The 25,588-nt window shown below is 38.5% G+C and overlaps 2 protein-coding genes across 3 annotated transcripts in view; both read left to right on the top strand.

Moving 5' to 3' along the window:
* Positions 1–794, top strand: part of TOPAZ1 (testis and ovary specific TOPAZ 1) — a 39,303-nt gene extending 38,509 nt beyond the window's left edge. Inside the window, exon 23 of the mRNA XM_063176886.1 lies at positions 230–794. Within this exon, the coding sequence (XP_063032956.1) occupies positions 230–313 (84 nt within the window). The 3' untranslated portion in view covers positions 314–794. The remainder of the gene's footprint in view (positions 1–229) is intronic.
* A 2,464-nt stretch (positions 795–3,258) lies between these two features.
* On the top strand, positions 3,259–23,553 carry TCAIM (T cell activation inhibitor, mitochondrial). 2 transcript variants are annotated; one of them, XM_063155297.1, is made up of 11 exons: positions 3,259–3,338; positions 5,293–5,368; positions 8,577–8,712; positions 9,245–9,398; positions 10,295–10,541; positions 12,180–12,302; positions 14,940–15,037; positions 16,685–16,776; positions 18,803–19,035; positions 19,543–19,674; positions 23,019–23,553. In XM_063155297.1, exons 2-11 carry the CDS (start codon positions 5,340–5,342, stop codon positions 23,242–23,244), a joined length of 1,470 nt encoding a protein of 489 aa, XP_063011367.1. In that variant the 5' UTR covers positions 3,259–3,338; positions 5,293–5,339; the 3' UTR covers positions 23,245–23,553. The 2 variants fall into 2 exon arrangements, with proteins under 2 accessions (XP_063011367.1, XP_063011376.1); XM_063155306.1 differs by lacking the exon at positions 3,259–3,338 and adding an exon at positions 3,410–3,459.
* The last annotated feature ends 2,035 nt before the right edge of the window (positions 23,554–25,588 follow it).

The following is a 25,588-nucleotide window of genomic DNA, read 5'->3' as shown; positions in this document are numbered from 1 at the left end:
CAGAAGTTTTGTTACAACTGAGGCTTCTAGTGTTTGTGTCAATGTAGTGTTTTTCCATTTATCACCATGATAAGCCAGTAGGCAACTGAAACAAGTTTGCTGTTAAGTCCTGTATTTCACTTTTTGTTCTGTCTGGGTCCACGTGAAATACAATGCAATTCTCATCAGTTTGATGTGTATCAGAAGGCCAGAGTAACACTCAGTAACATTCTCAGTATTTTGGTTAGAGAAATTCCATGTGCCAAACAGGACAAGACCCCACTGTGGAATGGAAACGAGCCTGGAAAGATGGAAAAAGTATCCTGAAGAATAACATGTAGTACAGCAGAGGCAATGCAGTTTTGCAAAGCCAGCCACTCAGTAGGCAATATCCATATTTTTGCTTTCTCCCAGTATAAGTTAAGCTGAAAGGACTTCTGTTTGACATTAAACAACATATTTGGTATCATTTTTTCATAAGGGAAATAAAATGTATGTTTACCTGTTTACAGAGAGAGAGAGACGGAAAAATGTGCAAATAAGAACTTCCCTGTGCTGTGCTCAGCAGCTTGGAGTAGACAACACTGTGCTCCTTCAGTATGTTGTTGGATACATGAGAAATTCCCTCTGTGAAAATCTTTCTTCAGTTTTCACTGATTTCACACTATGCTCTTGGAAAGCTTATTTTTGTTGGGTATGGACAGTTTCTTGTAACTAAAACAGAATAATGTGGTTTGGAAGACTTACCACAATTTTATTTCAAATATTGATAATTTTGAGAGTTTCAAGATGCAGGACAGAGGTGAGAAACTGGAAGTAGGACCTTGATAGTTTTATGGTGTTTTATAAAGAGCAATGGGGGAGGGAGGGGGAGCATTTTGGAGGAGTTGTTAGGTTGTTAATAAATGTTTTTTAATATTTATATAAAGCATTCAAAATATCTGAGTCTGTATTGTCATTAAATTATTTAATTATATTCTGATTTTTGTAATGAACACTCTTAGATATGCAGCAAGATAGGCAAGCAACAAAGTAGAGGTGGAGAGTTTAATATCTTGTAACCACTACAAGAGCCTGGAGAATGATACGCCACATGAGGAGGTTAAGAAAGTGTGAAATCAGTCGGACTATGCGGTTCTTCATCACACCAGAGCACACAATGTAGCGAATGCTCATGAATAAATTGGGCTGAAACTCCCAGCTGTGGAGATGGCCAGCTTCCAGTTTTAACTGGGAGTGGAGGCTACAGCCAGGGTTACAGGCTGTGCTCAGTTCACTGAAGAATTCAAATGGATGTTAGTAAGAGTTTCACTTGAGGAGAGAGAGTAAAATTAAATATCTCTGTTGTAGTAGTAGAAGTTTAATTACTAAAATCTCAATGTCATACTCCTCAGCTTAATAAACTTTAGCCACATTAAAAGCAATTATTCCCATTTCTTATCCTTTCACATTCTCCAGATGCATCTCGCACCTTTGTAGTTTTTTTGGAGAGGGGTTTTTTTGCAAATCCAGCTCTATATTCTTGAGTCTACACTCCTGCATAACTTTTTTTTTTTTAATTACTAGAATGATGTGTAGTATCTGAATGATACTGACACGATTGTTTCAGAGTTCTGGACCATTGCATGTGTGAGGATTGGAGAAACTGATGCTATTTTTTGACCTTCCACAGACCAAGGACCAAACCAGAAACAAACAAGTGAAGAGAAAACAGTTCCCATTGCCACTTGTAGCAACTTAGAATTAAGAAGCAAGAATGTTTAAAATTCTCTGTTAGGGCTCAAGACATCAAAATACAAACTTTTTCAGTTTTCAGGTTTTTTATACCAGATAATTTTATCTGGTATAAAACAAGCTTTCCATTTAGAAATCTGTGCAGCTCTTGCTGAGCTAGTGGGATGTGTCCTGGGTATGGATATATGGATAGGGAATATCATGGCCAGATAAAACCACAGTACTCCCTTCAGCACAAGAAATGTTGGGACTTAGATAAAAAGCAGGAATTAATTCCTGAGCTGGGGCAGGATGGGGGTGCTCTGTTTGAAAGTACGTACCCTAAGCGGTGGAGTTGGTATCTGACCTCTCCCAATTTATTTTATTCCTCAGCAAGTGAAAATCCAGGTGAAACAAACAGCATGCTTTTCTGTTGAATCAATTAAATTTATTTTTTCATTTGCATAATTGTCCAGCCAATTTGCTTACATAACTGATTGGCTTCTGTTGAAAAGTGAAAAACACACTGCATGTTACAGAAATTATGAAAATCCCCCAAGGGCTGTGAGAATGTTAACTTGATTTAAAGCTTCACTGAACTACAGATAGTTCCTAAACCTTGACAGTTCTCTTTTTAACCTTTTTTGTCTGGAAATGCAATAGATTGCATGCAAGTAACAGCAATCCCTAACAGTTAATCTCCCTTTGTACTCGAACACCGGCAGCAATAGACATTTTTTCTCCGAGGTTCCATGTCCCTGTATCAGGTGCATTTTGACACCAACTAGCTTGATGTCAAAAAAAAAAAAAAAAAAGAGATGTGTAAATATATGTGTACGTCGAGTGTTACTATTGCAGCACATAGTCTAAGCTGTGCCAGGGGAGGTTTAGGTTGGACAATAGGAGGAGTTTCTTCACAGAAAGGCTGATTAGACACTGGAATGTGTTTAAGGAGGTGGTGGAGTCACCGTCCCTGGAGGAGTTCAAGGAAAGACTGGACGTGGCTCTGAGTGCCATGGAATAGTGGCCGGGTGGTGTTGGGTCACAGGTTGGACTCGGTGACCTCAGAGGTCTGTTCCAACCTAACTGATTCTGTGTAACTGCAGGGAAGCTGCTCTTCCATTCCCCTGGGGACTGCAGAGCTCACGCCTGCTTCTTCGCCTACTTGGTGGGTTTTTTTCTGTAGAACAAAAGGCTACGTGAAGCGCACGCAAGCATTTGGCTAAATTGCTCCCATCCCCTGAGCAAAAGGGCAGGCATTCCTTTTGTCGGGGTTTTCCCGTATCGGGTTATCACGTATTTTCTGTATCCGTGAGGACCCGCTGCAGGCGTAGCTGCACTGACGGGCGCAGCAGCCTCAGCAGAGGGAAGGGGTCTCTTCCCTCAGCCACCCCTGAGGGGCGGGGCCTGCGGGGCGCGCGCCCGGCCCCGGGGGCGGGGCCCGAGCGAGGGGGCGGGGCCCGGGCGAGGGGCGAGGGGAGCCCCGCCCGCCCCGAGCGGCCGCTCAGCGGAGGAGCCGCCAGGGGGCGGGAGCGCAGGCGCGCGCCGGCCCCGCCCCCGGCGGGAATCCCCCGGGCCCGCCCCCTCCGGGGCCGTCGGCGGGGGCGATGGGGCCGAGCCCCGGCGGTCGCCGTCCGGCCTCGGCGGTAAGCGGGGCCGGGCGGGGGCCCTCGGCGCGCCTCTCCGCGAGGGGAGGGCGTGAGCGAAGGCAGCGCGGCCCACCGCCCACCTGTGCGGGGGCTCCGCTCGGACGGCGGCCGGAGGACGGTGCGAGGCCGTGCCTGGGCGGTGTGTGGGGGGCGTCTGCTTTGAAGCCGGGCCGGGCCGCGTCGCTCGGTGACCGCCGGTGGGGTGGGGGCCGGCGGCGGTACGTGCGCGCGGGCACGCGCGGCCCCGGCTCTGGGCTGAGTTCGGCCCGGCCCGGCCCGGCATCGGCCGCTCCTTATCCCGCGTCTTGTTCCTGAGGGTGCGAAAGGCCCGAGAGCCGGATCGCGGTCAGCTCTGCCGCCCTCTGGGAAGACCTTGCCTTTAGCAGATCTTAACGCGAATTGTTTTCGGTGCTTTAAATTATTAGTGCTCGGAGCGCCGCAGCTGATTCCCTTCCAGGCAGTGAGCGAGTCACGTTCACCCCAGCTGATTTTCTGAGCGCTGTCATCTTGTTGCTTTTCGCGCTGTTGTCTCCGTGCTGCCTCGAGTGTGGGTAAACACCTGAGACAGACAGCAGCGGGCTGAGCGGGGCTGCCAGCGATGTGACACGTCGGGGTGCCAAAGCCTTCTGCGACACAATTCACGTTTCGTTGTGTTTCACTGGGCTTGTCTTTGAGATGGGGTGCAGGTGAAGCTTAGCCTAACCCAGGAGGTTTTGTTTTTCAGCTAAGCCGTGTACCAATTTCCAAGCTGTTAATAGAGCGTTTAAAGCAAGAAACAATGATGCTTTTGTCTGGTTATATAAAGCGTCACCGCGGATTAAGTGAGATTGTTGAGTTTTTTCCATCCTCTGCCCAGATGCCTGCTGCTGAAATTACAGTGAAGGAAAACTGTTTTATGACCAGAGAGCTTGTAATGTATTTAACTTAATTTATGATTAGGACTCTTGTTACAGACAGTGCAAATGACAGGGATACTGTTTTGCCTACCTATCTGAAAATCAGAAGACAAAAATTACCAAATGTGTTGGGGATATTTTAGCTCAGTGTATTTTTTTCCTCCTACTATCTGCCTCTAGTGAAAATTTAGGTTCTTCATTAAGTATTTTGGTATTAGTAATATGCACTTCTGAAACTTCAAGTATTTTACAAAGTAGGCATAGGAAGTGTCATTCTGTATTGGAACACAGATGATGTTTCTCTGATAGCTGTTCATCTCGGGTTCTTTAAAACGGCATATATAGCAGGCATGTTATTTTGATAAGTGCAAAGTGTATTAAAAAAAAAAAAAAGCTTGAAAGCATTTCCAATAGGGAGTTTACCACATAATCCCTAATAATTAGGTGTATATTTGCACTCTGACGTGCCAAGTGGTTTGTCTGCTCTTGGCAAACTTTAGCCTACAGTTTCCTAGTGCATAAGTTATTGGTAAGAATTGCCTAAGTTACTGGTTAAGAATTGCTGATTCATTTTTATAAATGTCAGCAAACCTTTGATTAAGAATCCCAGGCTGTATGACAGTGATTTTCCCTCTGGTTTTATATTACCCTCCCATAAAGTAATTGGCACTTGTGTTTTTAAGGTATTATTATTTGTTAGGGTGTAGGACTTAGCAAACAAATAGAAGCTTTCTTTAAGCACTAACTCAAGTAAACTTTTACTTTTTAAATTCTTAGGAGCTCTTTTTCCCTAACTGGAGTACCTTTAAATGTTCATTCTCAAATCAAGATAATGTAACAACTCATAATATTGGCAAGACTCACTGTTAGTAGAGGAAACTGAAAGAATTCTTACAAAAAGCTTTAGGTTTTATATGTGCTTGCTGAATTTTGTATTACTATTGTGACTTTAGAAGTTATCACCCAAAATTTAGAAAGTGCATTGACAAGTAACAGGGGGAAATACCATGTCCATTTCTAAAAGGTTTTTTTTTTTTTTCTCCTTTTTTTTTAAGTGAGTTAGTGGATGGCTGAAATTTGGCTCAACCAATAAGTTGCTGAAATGTTTTGCTGCTTAAGAACCGTGAGAAGGTATGGCATGTTACTGACCTAATTTACCTTTAGCATATGTTTCAGTGTTTGCTTATGACTTGCATATTTGTGAAACTGGTTTGGTACTTTTGTTTCATGCTTATTTCTTTGACATTCTCATCTTTACAGCTTGGAACTTTCAGCAGAGCATCCACAGTTGAAAATCCGCCAAAGCCATATGCCTGTCCTCAAGTGAGACATTAAAAAGGCTCTCAACAAAACAAGGGTTTTAAAATGGCTTAATTATGAGAAATATGAATATGATATCCAACATATTACTGCATTATTGAGTTATTAAAGCTCAGTGCTTCAAATTGTGTGAATACATCTGTAACTATGAACTTAATTTAACAGAGCTTTTCAGTGCCAAAGCTTTACGCCAAAAAGTTGAACTTTGGAGAGATGTGAAGAAAAAGGAAGTTGAAGGGAATTATGAAACCAATAAATTAAATCAGTCTTGGAGTATGATTGCACAATGTGTTCTAGTAGAGATTGTGTTTCATGTCTTTCGTGAAGCAGAGGCACTGCCCTCAAAGTGGCTGTGACCTTGATTTTGATACGAAGCCTTTCTCTGCGCTTCAGATCTAAATGAAGCTCTTAGAACAATCTTTGCTCCTTGTGAGTGAAGCCATAAACATCTTTCTTACATTTTCTCCCTCTAAATCCATTTTAATTCACTTACTTTGTCACTCCAGCTGAAAGATGCCTCGGAGTTCTGTCTTTCACCTTCAGTGAATGAATTCTTCCTTCTGTCACGCAGACTAATTTTGGCCTTTGAGCATTTCTCTTTTAAGCAAGTTCAAAATAGACTTTTGGCTGGAATCCTAAGCCTTCCTTCTAGCATGACAGTGTTGTTTAGATACAAAACAAGGGAACTAAAGTTAGCCATACTTGGGCATTTTTCATCTAGAATAACAGATGGAACTTCATGATTAATAAACTCAAAAGCATGATTAATGGTTTCCAGCTATGTTGAACTTTCTTTCTGGACTATTGGAAACATCATGCAGGGTAGCTTGAGAGTGGATGTGGGAAATGGTGAACAGAGAACTGAGCTGCTCTTCCTCCTAGCACCTTGGTCTAGGAGGATGTGAATTTCTTGCATGTCAGTCAACTGCAATCAGAAGGGTAACTGATTAGTTTACTGTTTTCCTTTGCTGCAAATATTTTTTTTCCTTTTACTGTTTTGTGTCCACTTGCTACCTGAAAAAAGAGAAAAAAAAAATCACTATTTTTTTTCTCAGCAAGACAGTTATTTTGGTGCTTCCAGATCCAAACTGGTAAAGCAAGCATATGACCAAGTGGACTTTTATCCAGACTGCTTTGCTGCCTGTCTTGCCTCGTCTAGTAGAGATGTTTTTCCTGCCTCACTGGGCAACTGTGGCATGATTTTGTCATTAAGAGCTTTCATTCTCCCTAATAATATTATATTGCTGTGGTACTTCACCATCTCCTGCTGTTTTGAGTAGAATCTTGGGCTGTAGTGATGACTAGTTTTAGTGTTAGAGTCTCTGAGATGAAGCCAACAAAGAGGTAGAAGTGTTTGCCAGTGATATATTTTAGCTTTTTTTTAATCTTACATTTCATCTGCATGCATGAAAATTGTTTTTTAGTCATAGCAGATTTGGAATTCCATCAGCTTTCTTACATCATGAGGTTTTTGTCCCACTTTTCTACAATAACCTCTGTTTTCAGCAAGCTGACTTTTAAGATTTGCTAATTAAATATTTGCCCACCTCTTAGGCAGAAAAAATTAGTCTTCACTGCTTTCATGTTTCTAATTGAAGAGCTGGGAAGGTTGACAGAAAAAAGGTAAAGTAAGGGTCACTGCTTCTGCTTGACAACTCAAATATTATCTCTTATTATTTTCCAAAATAAAGCATTCTGCTTATTGTCTGAGCACAAATTTGGGGATTTTTAATTTTTTTTTTAATTAATGATAGCAGTTGGGAAAGTCTCACGTGTCTTGTGTCCAGGATGATTATTTGATCTAGGATGCTGGATAAATAGATCTCTGTAAAACAGTCCTGCTAACTATTATTAATAAAGTTATTAGTTTTATGTGAGTTGGAAGCAGCTTTGTCTGTAATCTGCCATATATTTTCCTATTTGGGGGTTGCAGTTTGAGTGATACTGTGAGGAGTGAGACTGCATTGACAGAGCAGAGTCTGCCCTTCTGATTGCAAACTAAAATGAGTGTTAATCACCAGAATTGCCCTGATCAATTTGCAGCTTGTGAAATCAGCTGAAGGAGAAATCTATTGCATATCTCCCAATTCATATTTTCTTGCTGCTTTAATGTATACTCTCTTGCTTCTTAGTTTGCTAAACGTGCATATTACCTTTGAGCTATGGCAGGATATTTTGGTGATTTTTCTTTCCATTTCAGTCTTCTGTAACACAAATGTGCTCATTACAGAACTGTTGTTTAATGTCTACATAATTGCAGGCATTCTGTAATTTGAACTCTCTGAACTTCTAGAACTTCTTCAACTTAACTTTTCCTTCTGATCTTAGGTAAAACAATCTTTTTCTCCTACCATTACATTTCTTTTAGTCCTGGTTTCTTGTAATTCAATGAAGATGAAAGTGCAAAAAGTATTGTCTTTTTACTTGATGTTTTCTATAAAAGAGTATGTTCAGGAAAGTAGGTTTTTTTTTTTAATAGGCACAAGTATAGAGCTCAGAAACTAATGCAGAATTTTTTTTCACTGAGTTGTGATTATTATTCCTGGGTAAAATTTAATATTCTTTTGGCACTGCTTGAAAAATACTGGGTTTGGCTTTTTACCTTGGAGGTTCAGAGGTATGTAAAGGTATGTAAAGGTTAGCTTTTGGAGCAGCTTCAATGTCTACCAAAAAATAGCACTAAAAGCAGTATTTCCAGTTTGAACTACTTGACTCGGAATTTTTATTTGAGGCATATTTGAGAAAGTAGAGAAAAGTTTCTGTACTTATTTACATGGTCTTACTCAACCATTAGCATCCACCATTCCTCAAACCCATGGGATTGGCACTGTCAAAGCACTCTTTGTTAATCCCAAGGGGAAAGATCCAGAATTCAGACTCCTAATTCAAATTCTCCAGTTTTAAATTATTATACTTGCAACTAGAAATGTTTACTCCATTCTATCACATTTTAGTGTAATTGTATCAGTTTGTCACTTAATTGGGAACATCATACATAAACATTTTACTACTTTGTTAGGTTGTGGCTGGACAAGATACTGCTGCAGTGCATTCGTCAGTCAAGAACTTTGTCAGGCGCCGATGCCATCAATGCTCTCAGACCTTTCTATTTTGCTGTACATCCAGATTTCTTTGGCCAGCATCCCAAAGAGAGGGTAAAATACTTTAGTATGCTTTCTTTGTAAATATTTCATGTATCCAGGATGGAAATCTTCTAGTTTTCCCGCTGTCAGAGAGAGAAAAGTAACATTAGAATTAATTATGGTTGGTACCAGAGAACAAAAAGATGCGCTTTCTTTATTTTTAGCAGGGATAGGTCCCTTGAAAATGCCTTATTTGTTAATCATATTTTCTAATTGTTATGAAGAAAGTACTGAGTCCTTCCAGGCGAATTCATAATATATTTTATCCCTTTGAAATGCTGTGCATTGTATTTGAATCAATTAATTTCTTTAAGCTTGAAAGCCAGTGGGTTTTGGAATGTACAGAAATATACAAGTATGTTCACCATACAAATTTATTCGTGCAAGGTGATTATAAATGCTGGGAATATGAACCATATTAGTACTTGTTAAAAGCAACTGACATTTTGTGAAACCTAATTCTGCATATAAGATTAAAAAGGTTTAGATGAAAAATGCCCAAATTAATAATCTGTAATTTTTGTTTGGTTTTGTTTTAAAACAGGAAGTAAATGAAAACTCTCTGAAGAGGCTAAATGGCTACTTGGAGAACCTACAGAAACCAGGATTTCGTTCCTTTAAGCCAACTCAGCTTACTTTTTATGTAAGAGAAAGAGAACCAAACTCTTCTAATGTTCAGGAATCCTTCAGTGCTTCAGGTGCTTTTATGTCGTGTAGAATGTATCTTCCTGTGTTTAAATTCCTTCAGACCATTGCTTAGCCCTGTGCAGTTGTAATGACTTTTCAACTGAATAAAATCCTGTCAAACCATGAAAATCTGTATTAGATCAGGCAGGTGGGACCATCCCAAGTAATTAAACATCTTAAGCTTTAAAAAGCCTTGAAAGAATGAGACATTACAGCCCTGAGGTCAAGTTACAGTATAAGAAAGTAAAAAAGGTGGATGTAAATGATCATATTTCTCATTTTAATTCCATTGCCATGTTTAACTGGAGCAACAGTTGGGTCCTTGTCCTCATGGCAGTTCATATGTAGTACACAGTGTCAGGACACTTGTAGAATCAGTAGGAACTTACTCTCTAAGAATAAGCTCTATGATATCTGAAGTTTTAATTTACTTCATTGTGTCTTTTCTTTGAGACTACAAAAAATATTGCCAAATTTGGATTGTCGCTTTTGATTGACTTTACTCTGCAGTACCAATATGCCTTACCTAACAGAAGAGTTTTACATTCTGTATCCTGACAGTCAAAACACTTGAGCAAATTGTGTGGCACCCTCATGCTAGAAAATAAAATCTTGCTGTTTTTCAAGAAGGTAGTAGGGTTATGTCTGGTCTCCTTAACATAACATTTGAACTGGAACCTGTCTTCTGCTCTTGAGTCAAAAGCTTACTTTCTAATTAGGGAAATTAGGCCCAGTAGCTAAGTGATGGGACATAGTTAAGCTGCACGTGAATTTTGCAGTGAGTATTGAAATAACAGTATCATCACAATTTTCAACTACCTGTGCCTTGCCTAGCTTCTTGTGTAAGAGGAAATAAATAGGAATGCATTTAAAATAATTTTAATTAAATAATACTTGTTTTTTACAGGGTTTCGAGCGGTCAGTTTTACATTACATACTAGGGATCTCCTGAGCACAGTACTAGATATTCTCAACTCCTGCAGTCTATCTACAGACCATGTGCAGAGTTTGAATGGGAACTCTCAGCCCCACAAGGAAGCAAAAAGCACAGTGAACAGACCTATCAAATGGGATAAGACTTATTATTCATTTACTGGATTCAAGGATCCTGAGGAGGAACTAGAGCAAGCCCAGAGAGTGGAAACAACTTTACTGTATGTAATGCTTTCATTGAACTGAAATTTTGAAACCTAAATTGGTCTTATTCTAATGCTGAGTTTTTTAAAGGTAGGCAATAAACATTCTGAACAATACAAAACCTTATTGTCCAACATGTAATTTTGCCATGCTTGTTATAATTAGAGTTCAGATGAGCTCCTGGAATAACTACAGTGCCAGCAAAGCTGAAGCATTCTGGTCTCTTTGCCCAGCAGTCATGTTTGGTCAATCATGGTTGATCTAGTTTTTCAGATTTATGAAATATTGGTGGCAGTTCAAAAAGAGACAGGGGCCCCACTGCTCCAAATAGCTCCTTACCTCTTATAGGACTTCTGTAACACAAACCTGTATTGCTGTTAACTTCATGGTTCCTATTTCATTATCCCATTCTGTTGAGGGTGGAAGATAATACATGAAAACTAGGGTTAAAAGGTTTTAATATGCATGTTAACACTATATCTTAGTGTTGTGCTTCTCATTTGTTGTTCAGCAGAAAAACTTGAATATAACAGTGTAGTTATAAATGCTGAACTTGCATTACATGTAGCATGTTTTGTAGTAAAGTTGGTAGTTTAAAAAAATTTGTACATGCTCATTTTCTGACACATTCACATTTTGGGGCCTTGAAAAACTTTTGTAACAATGAGATTTAAGTCCCATTTGAAATGAATGCAGAACTATGCTGGAAGGATCTTCAGAGCAAAGTATGCCCCTTGTCCTGCATACCAACTCACAAATAAAACTACTCTAAAATACACAATTATAAAGCATTTAACTGAGATTTAACATGCTAGAGAATATTTTTACTTATTTTTACACATTTACAAGGAGTGCCACAGACAGTTACGTATTAACAGTCTTGTTTTAATACACAGACAGCTGGCATCAGGCCTCCCTTTTTACTTGAGTTTGAATGTTTTTCAAATACAAATGAGAATGCAACTATTTGTTTGCAAAAGTTAGAGTATGAAAATTAGTTTATACTATGAAAAAGGCTAAATCTCTTAAATAGTAACCTTTTCCTAGAAACAAAATTACCTGCTGAAATTTTAGATGTACTCAAAGAGTCGTGTTTGCCTGGTTGTGATTATTGGCAAAAAAACTATAAAACTTTGACCTGTTTAATCTATGTTCATGTCAGCTCTTTAAAAGTTACCTAACCTAGCCCTTTAGTACTACTTCCCATATTTGATAGTCTGCTATGATCACTTTGGGGTTTTCTGTTAGGTTTTGGTGTGTGTGGGATTGTTTAGAATTTTTTAAAGGCACATATGTGGAAACTCCTTAAATTAAATCAGAGTTCTGAAGGTGTCCCCTGAAGTCACAGTGATCTGTTGTTTTTTGCCTTTTAAACAAACATCCAAGTGTTACAGTTTGAACACTGTCAGTGATTTTGATTATTAGATTTCTTAGGCCTCTCCAAAGATATTAAGTGCCAGGGTTTCCTTTGTAGATATCTTAAGGTGAAGCATTTAGCAATTTCATCTTCTATCCTGTATTTTTAAAAAAATCCCTTTACCCGGTAATTTGGCTTGAAACATATTGTCAGTAAGAACTGAGTTACTTGTACTGCTTACATGATAAATCACACAGCAGCATGCTTCTACTGTTGAGTATTTTTCCTCCTCTTTCAGGTCCTGGCTAGATGATAATGCAGCAAGTGCAGTAAAAAAGCTGAAAAAGAGTTTGCCGCTTAGAAAAGAATTAGAACGTTTAAAAATTGAACTTTCTCATGAACTCCAGCTCTCAGATATCAGGTAATTAATTAGATCAGTTGAACTTGGATTAAGACAGTCAAAGCAAGGAAGTGTTGTCTAATACTCTGCTATGAACTTTAAAAGCTTCTTTCAGCAAAACAGCTATATTTCATATATGAAGAAGGGTTACTGCACTGAGTAAATTTCTAGAAGTGTTCTACTGGATCAAAAGTTTCTTGTTACAATCTGCTCTGAGAGACCTCCTATTTGTAACTGAAAGTGTAGGCTCCAGTTGAGGTAAACACAGAAACAGAACTGGTGTATATGTGTTAGTTTGAATGTTTTGCTGGTTAAAATTGCATTTCCTGAAATCAAGTTACTGTCTACAAAGGTAACTAGACCAGCAGTGAAGTGCAGCTTTGCACATGGTACTTAATGACATCCTGTGAATGCTTAATAAAAAAAATGTTCTTTCTTTTAGTGTTTAGTTTCTCACTCTCCAGAGGAGGAGATTTCTTTGTTTGAAAGATCTGAGTACAGTTGGAGGTCTTGATTCTTCAGAATACTTCCAGAAAATAATTTGCAATCCTTTTTTCATTTTTGTGCATTTGAGTGAGAATATTGTGAAGTGACATATTCAGGGTGGGGAAAGTGGCAGTGAAGGTATTCACAAATGTAAAAATAAACTTTGGGGGATTATTTCAAGGGCTAGTCTGTTATGTTCTACTTTTTTAACCAGGAAAGAGAGAGTTGAAGCTTCTAAAATCATGCTTTTGTACTTTCACCCTGCAAAAGACCCTGGTTTCCTTTAAGCTGAAGCCAGGTTTTTTGAACACAATTTCTAATGCTCTGTAACTGTTCTGTGGTGAGGGTTTTTAACATTCTGGAACAGTCTTCAGGATTAAACTCATAGGTTTGATTTTATTCGTGGCCTAGATTAATTTTCTTAAATAATTTGCACTTCTAAAATACATTAACATTATTGTGTTCCATGAAGAGTTATTTATCTTCCATGAGTTACATTGTTTTAATTCAGAAAAGAATGTGAGTGTTGGAAATCTGACAAGTCAGTATCTTAATAGGGCACTATGACCTGTGGTTCTGGAGCCCTGTGCTGGTGTTCACAGAGATCTGAAAAATAGCTGGGTCACTGGCATTATTCCATGTATAAGTTTAGGGCAGATGAAGAAATGGCCACTTTTTTCTGCTCCAGTCTGATGCTGCTGAAAGCAAAGTGATATTGCTAGGTAACAGTAAATAATTGTTTGAATTATTTGTATTTCATTAAATTGCCTCACAAGTGCTGTGGCATAGTGCCATTCTCTGCAAACCAAAGAATGAGGTTTTGCCAGTTAGGTTTTCCTAAATGAGATGTTGTGAGTGATCCCAGCCAGCAGCTGAGTACCCACACAGCCACTTGTTCATTCATACACTCCCAATGGAAGGAGGAAGAGAATAGGAGGAGCACAAGCAAGAAAATTTGTGGATTAAGGTAGAAGTTTAATAGCTGAAATGAAGCAAAACTGTGAGTTCAAGCAAAGCAAAAGGAGAAATTAATTACGTGTTACCCATTGATGGGCAGGTGTTTAGCCACTTTTGGGCAATTGGGCCTTCAGCATGTGTAATGCCCGCTTGGGGAGACAAACACCACAGCCACAACCCCTTCCTTCTTTCCATCAGCATTTACTGTTGAACATGACATATGGTCTGGAATATCCCTTTGGTTTTTGTAGGAGTCACCCAGCCTGGCTGTGTCCCCTCCCAGCACTTGTCCACCCCAGCCTGCTTCCTGATGGTGGGGGGCAGAGTGGGAGGAAAAAGTAAAGACCTGGACACTGCCAGCACTGCACAATAGCCAAAATATTGGTGTGTTATGATCACTATTAATAAAATATAAAATATGAGTGTTATGAAGAAAATAAATTCCAGACAAACACAGTACCATAAAGGAATTTTCCACTTTGAGACAGTTTTCCATCAATTAATAGTCTGTAAAAAGGTGTATTTTTCCAATACACTGGGACTTCACAGTTTAGATGCTTTTTGAAATTTGCTTAGCTATCAGTCTCATCGGTTTGTGATAAAAAAATATCAAAACTATGTGTATTAAAGCCAGCAAGGTAACACCTGGCTCTTGTATGGTTTAACAAAAATTACTCCACTAAACAATATGAATAATACTTAATAATATAAAATATTAATAATAGCAACTTTCCATTGGAATTGTGGTAATGTTTTGGGCTAGGAACCAAAAAAAAAAAAGAAAAGAAGACAATGTCCTTACATACTGTATTTGCTCCTCTGGACAAACATTACACAGTGTCCAAACAAACTGCATGGTCCATGACCAAACCAAATACTGGGTTGTCTGGTGCTGTTCTCTTACTAACCCCCTTCTTTCTGGGGGAGAGATTTATGAGTTCTGTCTACCTGATTTTATATTTATTATTTTTTTCCTGGTGTTGGTTTTCTTTGTTTGTTTTTTGGGACTCACTTTAAGAAACACTGGAATTTTATTTAGGCTTTTTATCAGTTCAAATAGCGCATGACATGGACAGCTTTTGGGTAGCCTTTGCTTTTATTACTGTTGAGGTGCTATTTTGCTTGTGTTATAAGGCTTTGAGTTGCATCTCAACTTCTGTGACTTTTTTAAAATAATATTGAGGATTAAATACTTTCAATTACATTTTTATTTAGGTGGCAGAGAAGCTGGGGCATTGCTCACCGCTGTAGCCAGCTACATAGTCTGGGTCGCTTGGTCCAACAGCGACCTGAAATATTGGAGAATGTTAAAGGTATTTCTGTTTCCTGTTTCATATATCCTAATACAGCATTGATTCAGAAATGAGCATGAGTCCCCTGGGACAATAGAGCTCTAGTTCTTTTTACAAATGATTCTTTTGATAACTGCAAAAACAAACTTGTCAGGCTTACAGAAAAGCTGGTGAGAACTTACCTTTAAAGCTACTGGCTATTTTTCAAAGTGACCTTTCCTTAGAATTGATTGACTGCACTCAGCTTCTAGTTTGCTTCTTAATAAATGCAAGTGGAGTCTGTTGACAGCACTAGGCTTAATATTAGCAATGAAAGTAAAAAATCTAAACTGAAGCTCTCAAAGGATTGAGTTAGCAATAGATTGTTGCCCATGGTATATTCAAGTCAAAAATGTGAGTAGGTCTCTAACCCTAGCGATGATTTGCTAGAATACCTTAAAATGCTACTTGCTTTCTTTTCTCATGAGTTCCATGAAATAGGTATATTAAATTCGGTATTTTCTCAGGAAAAACTAAAATATTCTGTAAACCTGACCTACCATTCTTCTCATACAGCTGTTTGACCTGTGGCAGTAGCTGTTTCCTCTAATTGTAATTCCACATTTTATGCCTGTCTGCAGATACCCAGTTCTGAGTGGCTTTCATTTGAGGGTTCACCTAATCCTTTGCCAAAAGACAGAGTGGGAAGGACAATGAGTAGTAGTTTTAAATTATATCAGATTTCAAATTAGTTTCTTTTCCTGAGCATGCTAAAGATAGAAAGCATTACAGAAGTCTGTCTTGTGAACCTGATGTAGTCTCCATTTTTGAAGACATGGTAGTAATGCACTGGATAAATACCTATCAGTAACTATACAAGTACAGTTGATGTGGCCTTAGGGTACAAAGATGCATCAGATGCCTTGAAGTCAGTGTTGCTCTTTCTTTGGTATTTCAGAACACTGATTTCTAAGAGCAAGAGCTTCTACTTAAGCCTTCTCTTGTAGATTAATACATCACACTGAAGACTTATGGAAGCTTATTTTGATAAATAGTTGCCTGTGCTTTTACCCTAAAGAATTCTTAAAGATCTTTGTACTTTGTTCTTGAAGATCTTGAAGATCTTTGTTAAAAAAACATACTCACACTCAAAACTGATTTATCCCCCTAAAAATTCACCTAGAATTAGCCCTTTATGTTTTAAAAAAGAATGAAAACATAATGTGCAAGTGTTTCTTACAGCTTCCATGTTGCTGAGAATTCGAAAATAGAGATGAATGTGCTTATTCATAATTATTTGACCAACTTTTAATTTGCATATACTTCAAATATATAGTGTGCATTTCCTACTTTATACATGACTTATACAGATTCTTTGAATATCCTCTCTGATGAGATTTTCTCATATTTTAAAAGCAGTCATAAGAAAAAAGCCCAATTAAATTAAAGTCTATCAAGTTGAAACAGAGAGAAGGCAAATGCTGGGTCAGGTTTATATGAAAAAAATTCCTAAACTGGACTTCTCAGGAACCTTTCAAAATTTGAAGAATAACAGAAGCGCCTACTCACATGCATTTGTGCTGCAGAAATACATTTCTTGTGACATGTTAGCAGCCTGGTTAAGCCTTCAGCAATTGTAGGAATGGTTGCAGTAAGCCAAATTAGTAAAGAGCTTTGTTCCATCTCTAGGACGCACGGTGGTATTTACAGACCGCTCGGGTATGAGTGCAGCAGGTCACATAATGCTGGGGACCATGGATGTTCACCATCACTGGACCAAAGTAAGAAGATTTCAAATCAAATGAAAATGCCCCTTGTTGTGACATCCTTTTTTAAACTATAAACAAAAAATATTAATAGGTGCAGATAACCAATTAGTGTTGTAAAGCAAACACTTAGCTAATGCATTTAGCATAATAGTGTACACTGCATTTGAGATTTTGAGATTTAATCCTGTGTGTGCTGTTACTAACAACAGTCTTTGCTAGATCTTTGCTTTCATTAGTAAGTCAGTACTACTTCTGATTAGAGATAAAGTAAACTAATTTGTTATGCACTGTTCCAGTCTGTGCAGTGAGTCCTGGCAGAATACTTTGTGATCATAAAGAGCTCATTCCCATGAAGAGCTAATGGATTTTATTCCCATCTTTTATAAATATGAGATTTAAAGGGAGTTGTGAACTGATAATTTCAGTCAATGACTCTAACCAACCCTGTCGCTCTATTTTGTTCTTTTAGGCAGCTAATGTGGATGTTGCAGAATTTTATCTTTAGTGACTATGTCAATTCTGCTGCTGCTTGTGTAAAGTTCAGAGTTGATAAGCTTTCTGACATCCTAAATGATAGCATTGTATGCAAAGGACCAAAAACTAAATATGTTGCAATATAAACATGTCACTTGAGGAATTTTTCTTTAATCTTGGTTACTGAAACATTACTGATAATTCTATCAAAAAGTATTTATTCATAAAGGGGATTATTGGTGGAATTTCATAGTTGGAAATTTTACCCTGCTAGAATATCAGAATATTCTATTTCTGTATTCCAGTCAGTGAATAATATGAAAAGTTAACACTTGATCTTCTTTTTTTGGTGGTGCTTTGAATTTTTCCCTATATATGTTTCACGGGGGGGGGGGGAAACAAACCATGGCCTGTTAGTGTGAACAATTTACTAAGAACTTAAACTGAGAAACCAGAATTTAATAGAAAACTTTCTGAGATTTGAGAGTGTTGATAGTCATTGCAATAAAGTGTTCTGATTATACTAAAATAAACACTGACTTCTTGAAAAGATAAATGCTTCATCTCTCTAACCTTTGCTGCAGGTTTTTCCAAAGGCATCATAAGGCCACACAAAATGACATGCAGATGGAACAATGTGTGTAGTTAGTTGTAGTGATGGTATTTGATTGGGAAGACAAAAGTGTGGTATATATTTGAACCTGAAATCAGAGGCTTTTTACTTTGAAATGCAGTGAAGATTATGTGAAATGTTACACAGAAAGTCAGTGAAAATCTTGATGAGGTTGGTGGGTCAGTTTCTAGAGAGCATATTTGTCCAATTCTACCTCATTTTAGAAAGCAGTCCTAAGTGCTATTACTTTTTGTTACTAATTACTAGAAGAAGGAAGCAGTAGAATACTGTCCAAGTCAGTCTCTAGGATGCTTGGTCAGAGATACAATATTTAAAAGATTTTTGCTGGTTTTCTCTGTAACAAATGCAAATGCTGAACCAAATTTTATTGTGCCAAAAGCTGTTCTGACTCTACTAGCAGAACTATCTACTGTCTATTCTACTGTTCTCCTGAGTTTCTAAAGAGATAGGTCTGAAATCCCTTGACTTGTTGTGGCAGCAGCTTTTTCTGTTTTGTATGAAAAGCTGCTTTAAAATAATATCAACAGGGTAGATGGTAGGTAATGACTACTGTATGAGGACTAGCTCTACCACTATAACTGTGGTGATAAATGTTTTATATAGGCATCAGATTATACATATTTTTTTTTATCTGAGACTATTAATTTTTGAATATATAGAGGATATTCATCCATGTTTTTGCATCCTTTTGGTACCTTTATGTTATAAATACAGGAAATACTTAAAAGCTTGTTGGATAATATCTTGTCCCAAAACATATGTACTTGATATTTCTCACCTATGGTATTCTTTGATGGTAATTTTTTCCCTCTGGTTCCATGTTTGCATTGTTAAGTGTCTCTTTTATGGTTTCTTGTTACTTTTTTAATTTATTAAAATTAACTTTTAAGCTCTGTAACATAGAAAATGTTCATTCATGTGTATGCACAGATTTTTGAGAGACTGCCAAATTATTATAAGCTTCAAAAAAGGCTGCTGCTTTTGGAAGATCGGATAAGCCAACTTTTGGGAGGCATCCAAGTAATATACATTGAAGAACTGCAGCCTCTGTTGACTCTAGAAGAGTACTTTGAGACCCTGAACTCTTTCTATAATAAACTACGTGACAGCAGATTACCTTTTCATCCTCGCAGTCTGCGAGGCTTGCAAATGATTCTGGAAAGGTAAGTGCTGGCAAGGAAGGTTGATTTCTTTTAGAGCTTTTACTCTTTTTTCTTTTTTTTGTTACACTGCTTATTGTTCTCACTAAGAAGAAAAGCAGTGTAATCTCAGATTTTCATTATGTCAAAGTCTTTTTGTTCCTGAAGGTTTTAAGTGCATTTTTATGGGTTAAGAAGAAATCAGATTGAAGAAAATCCTGCTTAGTTTTATTCAAGTTGGACTCAATTCTGTCTAGTTTAGAGTGTTAAATCAAAAGTTTTGTGCTGTCATGATGGTGTTTATGTTTTTTGAGTATTATTGTCAGCTCCTTTTGAAATGTCATTTTAAAAAAGCATAACCAGCTATATTTATCCATTCTCATAAACCAAACTTGATAACTTTTTACCAATTATTCTGATTGTGATTAACTTATATTCTTGTATCTCTAGATTTTTTTCTGAAAGTAATTTATATAAATAGTTGCATTAAAAAATTATACCTTGTTCTTTACTTCCATTGTGTTTCATTAGTGACAGATATGCACCAAGCCTACATGAACTTGGACACTTCATGATCCCAACCATCTGTGATCCAGCAGCTCTTCAATGGTTTATTTTTGCCAAAGCACAGGAAGCAAGAGAGAATTTGAAAAGAAAGGAGGAGTAAGTGTTCATGTGACTTGATACACTCAGCTCTTTAAAATCTTTGCATGTCCTGTTTTTTATTTGAAGAAGGAGGAGAATTTTTTAAAATATATTCATACTCTTTTGCTGAAAAAAAACCTTTTGTTTCTAAAATAGAACTTTACCCATCAGCTTTACTAAGTAAAGAATTACAGCATTAGTGAATGCAAGCAGTTATTAGAAAATACCCTCTTTCACCTTTGTAGAGACAATTGTACATCATTCAGAAGTAAAATATCTTTGCTCACAAGACAAAATTGTATAATATTTTTTACAATAATGTCCTCAAAGAAAAGGTGGAAAACACCTTCTTTATGAATAAGAAAAGGAACAATTTTTTATTAATGTTAATTAAAATGTGACAAAAAAGCAGTGAAATCTAAACTCAAAATAACTGAGACCAACTAGAGAATCATTATCTGTAGTTGTTGATCAGGCAGTTGAGAAAGATATTAATTAATACCTAACAAGGCAAGGAAAAGAAAATTGGGGAAGAATGATGAGAGAAACACCTTGTGGGTACTCTCTCACAGATGATGAGAGTGATTATGATAGGGAGTCACAGTACCATACTAAATTTAGGGCCATGGTCTGTAATATCCATCAGAACTGTTAGTTTGGTTCTTGACCTTGTACCCTGTATGTGTCCTTGAGGATGAAGTAGAGCTACTGGGGTTTTTAAATAAAGTACTGTTACAGGTAAGTGGGTGGTACTTCTCCTTTAGGACTTGTTACTGCAAGTCTTTTTTTCTGCTTTGGAAAGCTTTTAATGAGTTGTTGAACTATCACACTGTCATCAATATACATGATGTATAGATCCAGATATGTTCTTGTGAAGTTATTTTAGGCATGAGTCTTCCTGAAGGCTCTATGGTTTTATCTCTGTTAAGACCTCATTACTTGTAAAGGTATGTTTTGCAGGTGGACTTCAGTAAACATGATTTGTTGGAATCTTTCCACAACCCTAGTCCAGCTTGGAAGCTAAATTTTAGCCATTTAAATTGTAACTACTGAATAGCTCTCTATGTAACTGTCCACATGTGACAGCTGGTAGAGTATTGTCTATAGATTTTGGGAGGGATGTTGTAGCAAATGTATTTGCATCTGGGTAACTCTCCAAAAACCTCACCCTTCTGCACTTCATAAAGACACCAATCCAGGAAAACTGTGCCCTCAGAGTAAAAGCAGCTGTGTTGCAAGAATGTAAGAGCCAAGATGCATATCTTGTGTGCTGAATGATGCTGGTTTGTATGAAATAGTAAACAACTATACTGGGTCACAATATCTGTCCCCATCATCCATTAGCTTATGGAGAGGCTTTATGCTTGAGGCAAAAAATGTGATGGGTTTTTTACTCCATACTCCTTCCCAGTTTGTGTCTGACTGCACTCAAGAAAGTACTTGAAGGTGGAAACATTATCTCATGTTAATAGCAATCAGTAGACTTTTTATTTTTCCCCCTCTTAATTACCTTACTACTTTTTGAGCCGATTGGCATTTTGTGGCTCCAGATATCCAATGGCAGCAAACTTCATATTTGAATCCCATATGGCATGTGTATATGAAAGAGGGTGGAGGTGTTCTGTGATTCATATACCCGCAGTCTGATGATGTCATTTGTTGTTCTTTTGTTCTTGTGTGATAGGAAATACAAAACAGTCATTCTGTATCACCTTTGCTTTTGTTTTGTAGCTGTGTCACATTTCCTCTTACTTGTCTTTTATCGAAGCTGGAAACTCCTTTTCCATTTAATGCTTCCTTGGACTTACTCATGTCCTTCTGATTTTTCTTAGCCTCTTGTGGTGGTTAAAAAGGCGCTGTGATAAAGGAAAATACTTTGAGATGTACTGGCTGTACTTTGCACATGGATCTAAATGTTTTGCATGCAGTAAACAGTATAGAGTGGCTCTAATTCTGACCTGAATGCACAAGGAAATCCAAACACTGCTGCTTTACAAAGTTCTGGTATCTGTGTGGATAATGTCAGTGTTGTAGTAATGCAGGACTCTCCTTCCCATGCTTCTTTAAAGTATCAGGTTTGTGTGGTGATAAAGGTGCAAGCCTCCCTGTGGAAGGGACAGAAAACAAACCTGTAGTTCTCCAGCTGACTGGATTTCCTTCAAGGGAGCCTAAGATTTCACAGAACTGGAAAGCTTGGTGCCTTGGTATTTGGGAATGCACTCAGGAAGGTGGAGTGGAAATGGTCCATAGAGAGGACAGGCTTGCCCTGGGTTAACTCACTGGCTCAGCTCATTTCTGACTGCCACAGTGGGCTGGGCTCTTGGGCCTCAGCAGAGCTCAGTGCCATGCAAGCACAGAGAGGTCCCATCCTGAGCTCTGGGGAGTAGTGGCAAGGCCCTACAGTAGCATTTTCATGTGAGGTAAATGGTGTCAGTGGCTGTGTCTGTGCTTGCCTTGGGCTGATTCACATCCCATCGGTGCTGCTGCTCTGGAGCTCCTCCCCTGTCTAGCACAGGGTCTGTGCTCTAGGTCAGCAGTGGAGCTGTGTCTGCAGCCAGGCTGGCTTGGAAGTGCAGCTGTGTTCATGTGGCACAGTGCCCGAGCTGGTGGGGCTGGCTGAACCTGAACTTGTCTCTTCATCAGTTGATCAGTCACAGCTCCAGTGCCTTAATTAAATCTACACATTAACTTTCTTTCTGAATAGTTTGAATTTGCATGTGGTGTCTTATTTCTCTGAGGTGAAGGAAAAAATCATCTGCAATATCTGGATTCAAAATTCATAGGATCATTTAGTTGGAAAAGAATTTTAAGATCATTGGGTCCAAACATATGAACAAAGTTCTGCAACTGGAAAGTTACTAACACACTTAATATGCATCAGTTTACTGTACCCATCAGTTGTTGGTTTTGATGACGTACAGAGTACTGGTTTAATTAAGACAGGGTAATTATCAACATGATTTTATGCTTAAAACCTAAGCTTTCAATGTTATTTAAGTATTTTCATTCCTTGCATTAAAAATGGAGCCTCACGGGATTTTTATTTTTGTGTTTTCCCAGTTACTTAATGAGCAAAAAGATGTCAGGGCATGGTCTTTGAAATGTAGTCCATGGGCATGTGGTGCCCATAGTCGTGGAAGAATGTTCACTCTGACTTCTTTGATAGTCATGGGCCACAAAAAGCTCAGCTCCACCATATCTGTATATGAATTGACACCTTTGTTTGCATGCATTTAATCTACTTATTTCAGTATTTCTTGTTTTAATATATGTTCAGTATATATTGAAATGCTTCTTTTAAGGCAGGAGTTTTAAGAGATGCAGTTGTAAGTTTGTCACTGTGTGTTGTCTCCATTTGCTAGGATGATGCTTAGAGAGAAGGAGCTAATCAACGCTTCCACAGAAAGATTTTCTTTGGACCGGCTGTATAAGGAGCCCAGTGTTTCCAGTGCACAGATGGTAGATTGTTGTAAGAGGCTGCTGGAGGAATCCTTACCCTACCTACAAGGCATGCACCTTTGCATTTCGCATTTCTACTCTGTGCTGCAGGATGGAGACCTGTGTATACCTTGGAACTGGAAAAACTGAGGGATGTATCTGATAATCAGATGAATTGTTTTATTTTCTGTAAGAGGTTATAAATATGAATGTTTTTAAGAGTAAATTATTTAAATCTGTATTTTGATATCAGTATTCAGCTCACAAATTTTCTTCCAACTGCTGCTGAGGAAGGATTGCAGTTCTAGACAATTTGCACAATGCACAGTATTGGTAGTCCTGGGGAAGACATCTGTACATTATTCATACTACTGTAGAAGTCCCAGTGTATGGTTACAGTTGTGAAACCCGTTTTTGTAGTGAATTCTGAAAATACATTAAATTTCAAGTCTGCAAAAATGTGCATGTGTGTCTTTAATGTACATTAATATTGCCAGATAAATCATCTTAAATAAAGAGTGTGCTACTCCAGCCAGGCATTACATGCCATCTTAAGGGGTTCATTGAATGCAGAAATACAGAATTATCTGGTGACAATGCTGGCATTTCATATTGCTACCTATCACTGAATTAGAAAAAAACAAGGGAAAAAACATTGGAATAGTTCTCCTTTGCAGAAGACAGCAGTACATTTACTTGGAGTCTACAGCAGAATTTCACATGCTGGTCCAATGTTGTTGCCTTAGAATTCCAAAATGTGCCAGTTTTACTGTCTGTGGTTACCTTAAAGCAGATGTCGTTCTCTTTTTGTTTTCCGGCATTTGCTCCATAAATACCAACAATCCTCTTTACTTACACTATAACAGATTGCAAATCCCATACACAACACTTAAACCCTGAGTAGTTTAATGTGACATCTAAGGGAAGGAAGCACTGATTTGTGTGGGATTGTCTGCAAGAGTAAGTACTTCTCAGTAAGAACAAGAAGTTGCAGTATGGCAAATGCGTGGATCCTTACTGGTACTTTTTATTCCTTGAAAAAAAAAATGAAATAAAGTGTGAATGCATGTCAACACTTTTTCATTGTAATACATGCCAAGATGCATTTTGGTATTTGGATTACTACTTAGCAAAATATCATTTGAGAAAGGTCAACTGCTTAACATTTCTGGATTTGAATTTACCATAACTAGCAAAAAGAAAAGGAATCGTCAAATGCTTACTTGCCTTGTATTTTTATTTGTAGTGAGCTGGGAAATTGGTGTGGTTCTCCATTTTCTCCTGTTAGAAGGCTCAGTATCAAGTTGTTTATTAAGATGCCAAACTTAAAGCAAAAACCCCCACTGTGATCTCAAAAATATCTGTTCTAAAATGTCAGGACAGAAGCTGTGACTTCCTCAAGGCCTTCAATCCGGGGGATTTACTGGCAAGGCCTGGAGAGGTTTTGAAGATCAATTGACAGTTTCTTCCAAGTAGTTAACTTCCATGGCACATGCCCTCCCTCAGTCCATCTAGCACTGCTGCTGCTCTGTGTCCCACCTGTGCCAAGCAAGTAAGCCAGTGCCATCAGCTGTACCCAGCAATAATTCCCTCATTCAGCTCTTGGAAAGTAGGGTGTCTTTGGGAATAAGAAGACTGTACTCGTGGGGTTTTTCCTGCTTGAGTTGAATGACTCCTTACAGAGCTTGAGGGAAGAAGCAGCTGTCCAGTTTGACTGTAGAGGAGATAATAAAAGTCCAAGGAAGGTGAGTGGATGCAAACAAGAGCCTGAGGCCATCCTGTGAGGACTGACACTAATGTCACTGAAAGCAGTGACTGCGCCTTTTCCATGCAGCACAGAATGGACAAATGGAACTGGCTGGAGAAGAAGATTAAAGGGCCAGTATGAAATAGAGCATGGGATGTTTCCACAGGTAATGGGGACCCTGACCTGGAATGGGGGTTGGAGAAGGCAAAGCTTGACAAAGGGGAATGGGACTGAGCTTAACTGTAGAAGCAGTGAAGCAGTTGCTGTAGAACACTTCTAATCTGGGATGCAACTGAAGATTCTCACCATTCTCTCTAAGGGAAAATAGCCAAAATCCTCTGGCAGAATATGTCAGCCCTCAAAGGGTAGCATGGCAGCTTGCTTTCCTGATGGTTCCTCCAGGCTAGAGTCTTGGGTCTAATAAACCAGAGTTCCAGTGCTGGAATCAATGGGATGGTTGTCTCACATGCCATGGGGGTGTGCCTTCCCTCTTCTGGTTTTTTTTTTTCCCTGAGGTCTGAAGGAGATGCACTATGAAATCTCTAAAACTGCTCATAAGTTTAGCAGTATAAAAATGAAGGGTGAGGGTAGGTCAGTAATTCAGCAGTGTAAGGTCTGGGTGTAACTGGTTTTTTATAGTGCACTTTCTGTAAGTTGGTTTTGCTGCTGAATGATCAAGTTGCCTTTACCTTCATGGACCTCTTTACATTCTTTAACATACTTAGAACACAGTGGGGGGAAAAGGTG

Source organism: Melospiza melodia, chromosome 1 (assembly GCF_035770615.1).
Source record: "Melospiza melodia melodia isolate bMelMel2 chromosome 1, bMelMel2.pri, whole genome shotgun sequence".
NCBI lineage: Eukaryota > Metazoa > Chordata > Aves > Passeriformes > Passerellidae > Melospiza > Melospiza melodia.
This window is presented reverse-complemented; position numbering and strand designations above follow the sequence as displayed.